This window comes from Sapajus apella, unplaced genomic scaffold (assembly GCF_009761245.1).
Source record: "Sapajus apella isolate SASKATOON/1434 unplaced genomic scaffold, GSC_monkey_1.0 scaffold2, whole genome shotgun sequence".
In the NCBI taxonomy this organism is placed as follows: Eukaryota; Metazoa; Chordata; class Mammalia; order Primates; family Cebidae; genus Sapajus; species Sapajus apella.
In genome coordinates this window covers 62,514,243-62,525,906 of record NW_022436942.1, presented here as the reverse complement: position 1 = coordinate 62,525,906, position 11,664 = coordinate 62,514,243, and the positions used below count along the sequence as shown (strand labels likewise).

General features: G+C 41.5%; 1 protein-coding gene across 9 annotated transcripts in view; it reads right to left on the bottom strand.

The window, feature by feature from the left end:
• The window catches only part of TXNRD1 (thioredoxin reductase 1), a 92,594-nt gene that overhangs the window by 35,106 nt on the left and 45,824 nt on the right, over positions 1-11,664 (bottom strand). For 7 of the 9 annotated variants that reach the window (XM_032299839.1, XM_032299853.1, XM_032299823.1 and 4 more), the window contains one exon: positions 1,846-1,968. In XM_032299839.1, the coding sequence (XP_032155730.1) occupies positions 1,846-1,932 (87 nt within the window). In that variant the 5' untranslated portion in view covers positions 1,933-1,968. Of the gene's footprint in view, positions 1-1,845; positions 1,969-3,293; positions 4,625-11,664 lie in introns of those variants that run through there. The other 2 variants (XM_032299801.1, XM_032299812.1) reach the window with 2 other exon arrangements.

Here is an 11,664-nt window from a genome sequence, read left to right as displayed (position 1 = left end):
TGTTACCCAGGCTGGAGTGCAATGGCGCAATCTCGGTTCACTGCAACTTCTGCCTCCTGGGTTCAGGCAATTCTCCTGCCTCAACCTCCTGAGTAGCTGGGATTACAGGCACGCGCCACCATGCCTAGCTAATGTTTTGTATTTTTAGTAGAGACGGGGTTTCGCCATGTTGACCAGGATGGTCTCGATCTCTTGACCACGTGATCCACCCGCCTCGGCCTCCCAAAGTGCTGGGATTACAGGCTTGAGTCACCGCGCCCGGCAACATCTTTTAAAGGAACCTGTTGGGAAAGGATAACAGGCCCAAGGGGTCCTCACATGGGAAATTTATCTTGATTCAGGACCAGGAGCCTCACTCCTAACCTTCTTTACTTACACATCCTCTTCCCAATCACCCTCAGACCACAGAGTTAGTGGTCTGAGGGTAATCTAATAGATCACCTCACATACACAGAAAGCAAATCATTTTTTTTTTTTTTTTTTGGGGGACGGAGTTTCGCTCTTTTTACCCAGGCTGGAGTGCAATGGCGCGATCTCGGCTCACCGCACCCTCCACCTCCTGGGTTCAGGCAATTCTCCTGCCTCAGCCTCCTGAGTAGCTGGGATTACAGGCACACGCCACCATGCCCAGCTAATATTTTGTATTTTTAGTAGAGACGGGGTTTCACTGTGTTGACCAGGATGGTCTCGATCTTTTGACCTCGTGATCCACCCGCCTCGGCCTCCCAAAGTGCTGGGATTACAGGCTTGAGCCACCACGCCCGGCCTGCAAATCATTTTTAATAAATGGCTTTAAGAAACCCAATTGCTCTCCATCTTTTTTATATTGGGGAGGAGGGGTTATGAACAGAGAAATCATTCAAGTCAAAAAGACAGATACTAATTAAGAATAAGAAATATATGGCCAGGCGCAGTGGCTCACACCTGTAATCCCTGCACCTTGGGAGGCCAATGTAGGCAGATCACCTGCGGTCAGGAGTTCAAGGCCAGCCTGGCCAACATGGTGAAACCCCATCTCTACTAAAAGCACAAAAATTAGCTGGGCGTGGCGGTGCACACCTGTAATCCCAGCTACTCAGGAGGCAGAGGCAGGAGAATTACTGGAACCCGGGAGAGGTGGAGGTTGCAGTGAGTCTAGATTGCACCACTGCACTCCAGTGTGAGTGATAAGAGTGAAACTCCATCTAAGATAAATAAATAAATAAATAAAAATAATAAGAAATATATGAGCCGGGTGCAGTGGCTCATGCCTATAATCCCAGCACCTTGGGAGGCTGAGGCAGGTGGATCACCTGAGGTCAGGAGCTTGAGACCAGCCTGGCCAACATAGTGAAACCTCATCTCTACTAAAAATACAAAAAATTAGCTGGGCATGGTGGTGGGCGCCTGTAATCCCAGCTACGAGGCTGAGGCAGGAGAATTGCTTGAACCTGGGAGGCGAAGGTTGCAGTGAGTGGAGAGCATGCCACTGCATTACAGCCTGGGCAACAAGAGTAAAAAACAGTCAAAAAAAAAAAAAAAAAAGAAAGAAGAAAGAAATACATTTGCTTAATTTCAAACCATTTTTACACAACATCCGTATTATCTTTGAAAAGTCAACTAAAAAAGTGAATGAAACATGTTCCAAAATACTGGGCTCTATATTTTTATATAAGGACCATCTATTTCAGTCTGAAAAAGTGATTTATAAACTGGTCCTTTACCATGTCCATGTTCTGCCCAAGTTAATGTGCAAAATGTCACATGAGTGGATCAAATAAATTCCACAGAGAGAAGAGATAACCCTGTCAAGGAAGTTAATATTCTAATCACAACCCAAACAACACATAACACAAGGAGCCTTGCCTTAGCAGCTGCTAGGCCTCCGGAGCCACCTCCAATGATGATAAGGTCATAGTCATAGGACTCGGGAAGATCCTCAGGGCCGTTCATTTTTAGTAGCTTTTGAAGTCTGCCCTCCTGATAAGCCTAAAGAAAAATAACAGAAGAGAAAATAATTTAACTTAGAATCGGGAATTTCTATAAAGCTTTGTAAGAAAATCTTTCCTTAAAGAAAAACAAAAGGAATTTTCAAACGGAAGATGTCATTTGATTTATATTAATTACACCATGCAGATAGAAATATTCAACCTTCCTTAAAGTGGTGAACTGCTTGCTTTATTTTAGTTTATTAACCCCAAAGACTGTCACTGCTAACTACTTTGAAGTGTTCATATAATAATACCTCTACATCTACATAAGTAAACCAACTTAGGTCAAAATCAAGATTAATCATCAGCCCTTTACTCCTAGAATTTTTAAACTAGATTTTAAACCAGGTTTTTAAAAACATTTGTACTATGTTTCAATATAATTCAGCAATCGTCTTTACTTTCTAATCAAAGATAGAATGAGTGGGTTATGATCCCAAGCTAAGATAGGGGTTTGGTAAATATGGTCACAGCTTAATCTCAGTATAACAATTTTAAAAGATCAGCCAAATTTAAGACTTTTCTACACTGTTTAGCTGGGGTGTAACATCTAGAAATTCAGACCAAAACTGTCAATTGATACTGGCCTGTATGAAAAGTTACATGTAAAAGTTGCTGCTCTTGTAGGATATTTTAAATGAGCACAACTCTGCAAAGCTCATTCCTTTAATTTGCATTAATATGCATGAAGTCTCCCATATTTATCATTTATATTTAGTTTCCATATACTTAGCAAGTAACAGGCTTTTATAACTTAGATGTTAGGCTCTCAATTTAAAAAAAAAAATCCTTTCATTCCACTAATTCTGATACCCATCGATCATATTTCACATGGGTTTAATAAGATATTTTGGTGATATATTTAATATTACCTTTTTATTAAAATAAAAATCTTTTTTTTTATTAAAATAAAAATCTATGTTAACAAGAGATAATGACTGAGAATGCTGTTAGCAGGCACAATACAATGTTTTTAAAATATCAAGTCTTAGGCCAGGCTCAGTGGTTCACGCCTGTAATCCCAGCAGTTTGGGAGGCCAAGATGGGAAGATCACTTGAAGTCAGGAGTTCGAGATCAGCCTGGCCAATGTGTGAAACCCTGTCACTACTAAAAAATATGAAAATTAGTCAGGCGTGTGGCATGTGCCTGTAATCTCAGCTACTCTGGAGGCTGAGGCAGGAGACATGCTTAAACCTGGGAGGCAGAGGTTGCAGTGAGCCAAGATCACACCACTGCACTCTAGCCTGGGCGACAGAGTGAGACTCCATCTCATAAAAAAATCAAATCTTAACCTTAATAACAAAAAAAGTCCCCAAACTTACCAGCCCAAACTGCACATTTCTCTCTTGCCTACCATCAGATGTAGGGGGTGAAAGGCAGAGCTTGGGGTCAGCAGAACAACAAGGTTCCTGGGATGTGGAAGGGGGTGTGATGGAGCTATGTGACGGAAGAAGCACAGCATTGTGGCTACCTGTTGGCAGCACGTCAGGCACACGTAGTGGCTCAGGGACTGAAGGGAGAACACCTGGAAACCAGCAACAGTGGGGACAAGACTGCGCCACCCTGACAGTCTGCACAAAAGGTCTAGCATGAGAGGCTGGTAAACACAGCCAGTAGTCATCAACTGGCATTATGGCCAAGGCTCCTCCTTCAATACAAGGCACTGTGGGGGAAAAACAACTTGGTAATAACAGCCATTCGATGAAAGGATCAATTAAGCTTCAAATAACTAGTGTGACTCTCTACTCAGTCTCAAAAAGCATGACTTACTGGTTTAACAGTTTTTTGGTCTTTCAAAATTAATGTTTATTATGTCTGTATAATCTGTGTATGGATTTTGAAAAAGTCATTTATGTATTTTACAAATTTTTTTCTTTTCTTTCTTTTTTTTTTTTTTTTTTTTTTTTTTGGTTTAAGAGTTAACCAATAAACGCAATTAGATGCTCTGCTGGAAAAATAAAATATAATCATTTTTCATCTTGACCTCATTTTATTTGCATGAACTTAGCAACGATGGTGACAGAACACAATCACCAGTTGACTAAATGAAAACCACAGTTCTGGGAATCTCCCTCCTCCAATATACCTACTAGAACAAATATTGGAAAATGTATCCTCAAGCTGAAAAGCCACATATTTCATGCACCAATATTTAAAATCTGTTCCTTACTAAAATTCTGTACCTAACCTGGGTTCTCATGGTTTAAACTTAAAGTCAACCAGTGCACAGATTTTACAAAAAAAGCTCTGGATGAGCCTCAACATTTTTAAGCACTATAGGTAAAACTGGTAAGACACAGGAAATTGAAGCATTCAGTTGACCTTAGAATTAAACATTTTGTTTTTAAATTTTAACCAAACTTGAAAGTGCTGTCATTCAGTTCCATGTTAAGTGGTATCTCACCTGAAATATAAATAAAATAGAAGACAGCTCCCCTAGAGAGCATAAGAAAGTAGCACAGAGATGGGGTAAGGAAAAGAGAAAAATGCTCCCATTCTCCTCCAGTTACAATTACTAGAAATTATATCCGCTGACCATGGTGAATGCCACAGAAGTTCTCAAACTTTTACATCTCAGGACTCCTTTACAATCTTAGCTCTAAAATTGAGACTCCAGAGAGCTTTTTTGTTAATGTAGGTTTTATCCATTTACTATATTAGAAATTAAAATTGAGAAGAAACTTAAAATATTAACAAATTTAAGAACAGGTCTAGTGCGGTGGCTCACGCCTGTAAATCCCAGCACTTTGGGAGGCTGAGGCGGGTGGAGCATGAGGTCGAGAGATGGAGACCATCCTGGCCAACATGGTGAAACCCTGTGTCTACTAAAAATACAAAAAAAAAAATTAGCTGTGTGTGGTGACATGTGCCTGTAGTCCCAGCTACTCAGGAAGATGAGGCAGGAGAATTGCTTGAACCCGGGAGGCAGAGGTTGCAGTGAGCTGAGATCCCACCACTGTACTCCAGCCTGGTGACAGAATGAGATTCCATCTCAATTAATAATAATAATAATAATAATATACTTATTAAATGTTAATATGAGTATTTTTACTTAAAAAAAAAAACAACTTTTTTAATTAAAAGAATGGCACTGTTTTGCATCTTTGCAATTCTCTTTAATGTCTGACAACAAAAGACAGTTCATATCTGTTTCTCCATTCACTCTGTTGCAACATCACCTGTCATGTAACCTCTGGAAAACTTCACAGTTCACATCCAAGAGAATCATAGTATTATGAAAATAATTCTGACCTCAAAGTATGCCCAAAAGGGCCTCATCCACTTTGAGAGCCACTGCTTAGAATGTAAGTAGATGACCTGTAGGCATTTGTCACTTGTTGGCAAGGCTTACGCATTGAATAGTCTTCCTTTTCTTCCACCTGTCTGTCATAGTAATCCCTTTCCCCAGCCCTATTCCTAGTAAAACACTCCTCAAGTCTCCTCCAAAAAGGGTACAATACAGAAAGCAATTCAACTGTGGCGGCCTTTTAAAATCAGAAGAAGCAATCCTGACTTTTCCCCCAAACATAGCTTCTATCCTTTACCAGATTTGTACTTTTGTCCCCCTACCATTATACATGGCTCTGGTTCAGAAATAACCTGTTAAAATACTTGCTCTACAACTCAAAGGCGAGGTGACTTGGACAAATCACCTAATCCTTAATGAAGCTAACAGGTTCCTGACCTCATCAAATGGCTGAGTTTAAGAAAGATAATGCCTGTTAGCATAGTGGCTGGTAGGAACTAATCCCTTTAAGTTACTAATTCTCCATTTCCTGAAGAAGGGAAATTGCCTGAAACTAAGTCAAGAAGTGCTAGAACATATTTTACAGGTGTCCTCTGCTGAGCTTCCCTGCATCAATCTCCACCTGAAATGCCCTCTTCCTAACAAATCTTGATCCACTAGCATGATAGACAGGCTAGCATGATGTTATAAATTTTTATTCAGTGTACAAACATATTACCCTTCCACAGCATTCCCGTGGAGACTGGGGGCTTCCTTAACCAACACACTAAGAGATCACAACACAAAAGTTCCATTTTATCCAACAAATTTCTCTTCAGTTCCCAATGTTCTTTTCTTTCTTACATTGCCAATAACACAAGCTGCCACAGCACTCAGAATATACAACTGTTCCACTACCTGGGATGTCCTCTTTTCTCCACTCCAACCCCTTCATGCCCTTCAAGCTTAAATTAGAAGCCTTTACTTAACAGCCCTTGTGATATGGTTTGGCTGTGTCCTCACCCAAACTGAATTCCCACGTGTTGTGGGAGACACCCGGCAGGAGGTAATTAAATCATGGGGCAGGTCTTTCCCATGCTATTCTCATGACAGCGAATGAGTCTCACGAAATCTGACAGTATTATAAAGGGGAGTTCCCCAATTTCTCTCTTTGCCTGCGGCCATCAGGAGCAAGATGTGACTTATTCCTCCTCCTTGCCTTCCTCTGTGATTGTGAGGCCTCCCCAGTGATATGGAACTCTGGGGTCATTAAACTCCTTTCTTTCATAAGCTGTCCAGTCTTGGGTATGTCTTTAGCAGCAGCGTGAAAATGGACTAATACGCCTTGAGTTGGGTGCTTCTCCTCTGAAATCCCACTGCTGCCATCACACAACCCCATCAACTCTGCAAGGATGGGCATCCTGTCTTTCATCTCTGTGGGCCCAGACTTTGGGAGCACTACCGCCTCACTAGATGAGAGCCTAGTCTTATGGAACCACCACCATATATGTGGTCTATTGTTGACCTCATTCAGTACATGGTTGACCTTATATAGTGCATTACTGTATTCTGGTAAATGACTTATGAAAAACAGATTACATTTCAAATGCCTCCTTCAAGGAGCCTCCCCTTAACCCTTCTTCCCAGGCAGCACTTCAACCTCTATCCAAGCAACTTTTCTTTTTTTTGAGATAAGAGTCTTGTTCTGTCACCCAGGCTGGAGTCCAGTGGCACAATCTCGACTCACTGCAACCTTTGCCTCCTGGGTTCAAGTGATTCTCTTGCCTCAGCCTCCTGAGTAGCTGGAATTACAGGCGTGCACCATCAGGCCTGGCTAATCTTTGTATTTTTAATAGAGATGGGGTTTCACCATGTTGGTTAGGTTGATCTTGAACTCCTGACCTCATGATCCGCCCGCATAGGCCTCCCAAAGTACTGTGATTACAGGCATGAGCCACTGCACCCAGCCTAAGCAACTTTTCTTCAGAGCTATCATCATTAACAGGAATATGCTGTCTTTCTCTATGATAGGGTGAACAATGGTTCTCCAAGGTAGAAGTCTGGATCCCTAGAACCACTGAATACGTTATGTGTAAAGAGACTTTGGAGAATGATTAAGTTTTTAGAGAGAGATTTTTCCAGGATTATCCCACTAGGCCCAATGTAATCACAAGTATTCTTATAAGAGGGATGCAGAGAGAGACTTGATTATAGTACCAGGAGGTGTGAGGACAGAAGAGGTTGCATTTCCAGCTTTGAAAATAGAGGAAGGGACAGATTGTAAGCCAGGGAATGCAGGTGGGCTTTAGAAGCTGAAAAAGGCAAGGGAACAGATTCTGCCTCAGAGCTTCCAGAAGGAACCAGACCTATTGATATTTGGATTTTAGCATACAACCTCCACAACTGTAAAATAATTAGTGTCATTTAAAACCACTCAATGTTTGGTAGTATGATAGAGCAGCAATAGGAAATTAATATACCCACTAAACTATGAAGTCCATGAGAGGTGGGCACTGTTCTATCCACCATTCTTTCACCAGTGCCTAGAACAGTGACTGGCAAAATGGGTACTCAAACAGTTGTAGAATAAACGAATTACTAATCACTTGGTAATACAACCCCCCTAGGACAAGGGTCTAAAAAGCATGATAAACAGTCATCGAGAATCAAAGGAAAGGAAATGAACCATTACAGAGATGAACCATTATCATGGAGGGAGGTGGCATCATGGAATTTGCTGACTCTGATCTAGAGAGTGAGCCACTAACATGGAGTCTACAATGAGAAAAATGTCTTTTTATATATTATCTCATTTAACCCTCACAATAAAGTCTTCCAGCCAGATGTTTATTCCCATTTCATATTGAATAGAGGCCCTTAGAGATAAAGAAACTTGCCCACAAGCCAAGAATTCAGCCCAACTTCGGTTACGGAGATGACAAACCTCTTGCTTTTCCAACTATACTATATACCGTAATTCATATCTCCAAGTACATTTCACAAACGTTTTCTACTTTCTTACTGTAAACTTATTCCCACTTGGCAAATGAAAAACCTGATGTTTACAGGTTAAATAATTTATCCAAAGTGCATAACTAGAATGTTATAGAGTGAGGATCTGATCCCAGATCCTCTAACTAGCAAGTGGTTCTACCATTCAATAGTTCTATTACATAAAAATATTCTCAAAATATTTTTAAAATATTTCTTAAAAATATTGTCCTAGTCTGGGTGTGGTGACTCACACTGTTAATCCTCAACACTTTGGGAGGCCAAGGCAGGAGGATTTCTTAAGCCCAGGAGTTCAAGACCAGCCTGGGCAACATGAGACCTTGTCTCTTCCAAAAAAAAAAAAAAAAAGAAAGAAAAAAAATAGCTGAGCATGGTGGCACGCAGCTGTAGTCTCAGCTACTCAGGAGGCTGAGGCAGGCAACTCACTTGAGTCTGAGAGATCAAGGCTGCACTAAGACATGATTGTGCCACTGCACTCCAGCCTGGGCAACAGAGCAAGAGACCCTGTCTCAAAAACAACAAAAAATTTCCTACATTTCAGTTTATTGAACCTGCAAAATTTAAAGTAATCTATATTACCAAGAAACAACCAAATTTGCAGTTTGACTCTTAAACTCTATAAACATTTTTAATCTCCTTATTTCCTCAAGGTAAGCAGTCACTTTAATTTCAAAAATGAGGCAATCCATCATGTCATATCATTTTACTGGTTGGTGTCATGCCAACCAGTAAAAATAAAAACACTAGTGGTTAACTTTATATTTTAACAGCTATTAACTTTAGAGAAGACCAAAAAATTACCTCTCCTAAGCCTCCAGATTCTCTATTAACGCTTTCAAGTCATCGCTGTCAAATATTCCTAGTAAAGACATGAGGCATTCAACAGAGCAACTGATTGGCAGTAAAGTACTAGGGCAGGATCTTTTTGCTGTCAGTGAGAGTACTTTTTCTTCCAGTAACAGATCTCTGCAAAACCTAAGGAACTTGGTTGGTAGAGACATGCTGAAGATCAGTGAGACCAAATGATGCTTCCATGACTGCTACTATAAATCAAAGGATAGTAGACAGTAGCAATGGTCAGCACTCTTTCATATGTGAAAGAAGGAATGACTAGTTTAGAAAATAATTTGCCAAGTTTCATGAAAGTTGTTTTTGCTAAAACCTCTACTATTATTATTGGTGAAGAACCTCACCCCCATGCATGGAAGATCCTTCAACTCAATCTTGGTGTCATTTGTCTGTCTTTGGCTTTCCCTTTCCTGCACCACTAGGCTTAGTAGGAAAGTTTGCCACTGCTATGCATAACAGATACCTAAACATTTGCTAAATTACTAACAGCAAAATTCCACAACCACCAAACATTAAGCTCCTATAGGAATTGGGGTAAAAAAGCTTATGGGGCGGGCGGGCGTCGTGGCTCACGCCTGTAATCCAAGCACTTTGGAGGCCAAGGCAGTTGGATCACCTGAGGTTGGGAGTTCAAGACCAGCCCGACCAACATGGTGAAACCCCATCTTTAAAAAAAAAGCTTATGGGGCATGCTTACTGCACCTTCTCAAGTTGTTTTCTTAATGACCCAAATTCTTGGCAATAATCTCCAAATAAGGTTGTAATTTATATTCTTAAAACAACTACAAGCAACAGAAAGAAAAAAGCCTTTATGGCTTTACACTAAGTGAAGAACATCTAGATGAATTAACATGTTTTAGTTTCAGCAGAGGCAGTTTCCTAGCATTTAAAGCCCTGTTAAGAATTGCAAAATTTGGCTCACACTCGTAATCCCAGCACTTTGGGAGGCCGAGGTGGGAGGATCACCTGAGGCCAGGAGTTGGAGACCAGGCTGGCTAACATGGCAAAACCCTGTTCAAACTAAAAATACAAAAATGTGTTGGGTAATAATGGCATGCACCTGTAATCCCAGCTACTTGGGAGGCTGAGACATGAGAATTGCCTGAACCCAGGAGGCACAGGTTGCAGTGAGACGAGATCCCACCACTGCACTCCAGCCTGGGCAGCAAGAGAGACTGTCTCAAAGAAAAAAAAGACTGGGCACAGTAGCTCACGCCTGCAATCCCAGTACTTTCGGAGTCCAAGGCCTAGGGTAGATCACAAGGTCAAGAGTTCAAGACCAGCCTGGCCAACATGGTGAAACCCCGTCTCTACTAAAAATACAAAAATTAGCTGGGCGTGGTGGTGGGTGCCTGTAATCCCAGCTACTCGGGAGGCTGAGGCAGAGAATTGCTTGAACCCAGGAGACAGAGGTTGCAGTGAGCCGAGATAGCTTGCACTCCAGCCTGTGACAGAGCGAGACTCCATCTCAAAAAGCAAACAAAACAAAACAAAAGAAATGCAAAATTGAAGTAGGACAAATATTTAAAGTTGTTACATGGTGAAACACCACAGTTCTGAAGGACATTCTGTGTACTAGCAAAGACAACAAAGGGACACTAGGGACTGGAGCAGAAGTTCAGTAGATAAAAACTACAACTGGATACCAAAAGATTTTGTGTTCAAAGTATAATAGTTAGACAAAAACATTTTCTGAGGATACTAAAAGATGAAGTTATTCAATTCTTGCCCAGCTTAACATTCAAATATAATAGTTTTTCCATAAATCTAACAGGTCTCTTGTGCTGTTAACAATTCCATGTGGCCGGGCGCGGTGGCTCAAGCCTGTAATCCCAGCACTTTGGGAGGCCGAGGCGGGTGGATCACGAGGTCAAGAGATCGAGACCATCCTGGTCAACATGGTGAAACCCCGTCTCTACTAGAAATACAAAAAATTAGCTGGGCATGGTGGTGCGTGCCTGTAATCCCAGCTACTCAGGAGGCTGAGGCAGGAGAATTGCCTGAACCCAAGAGGCGGAGGTTGCGGTGAGCCAAGATCGAGCCATTGCACTCCAGCCTGGGTAACGTGAGTGAAACTCCGTCTCAAAAAAAAACAATTCCATGCATTTGACCTTGTTATTCTTCTGCCTAGAATGCCTTTCCCTTCCTTGTGTTTCTAATCACCTTTCAGCCCTTAGCTGATACTACTCAGCAGAGATACTACTTTTGCTGAGTCCAGTAATAGGAGAAATTGGAATATGGATACTCACTCACAAACCTTTTTTCTGAGTCTTGTTCTGTCGCCCAGGCTGAAGTGCAACAGCTCAACCTGGGCTCACTGCAACCTCTACCTCCTGGGTTCAAGCAATTCTCCTGCCTCAGGCTCTTGAGTAGCTGGGATAACAGGAGCCTGCCACCACATCCAGCTAACTTTTGTATTTTTAGTAGAGACAGGGGTTTCAGGCTGTTATCGAACTCCTGATCTCAGGTGATCCACTGGCCTCGGCCTCCCAAAATGCTAGAATTACAGGCGTCGGCCACCGTACCCGGCCCTCACTCACAAGTGTTAAGTCCTCTTTGCAATGACTTTTTTAGTCTTAATGGTACCTATTCACTGCATTACAGAC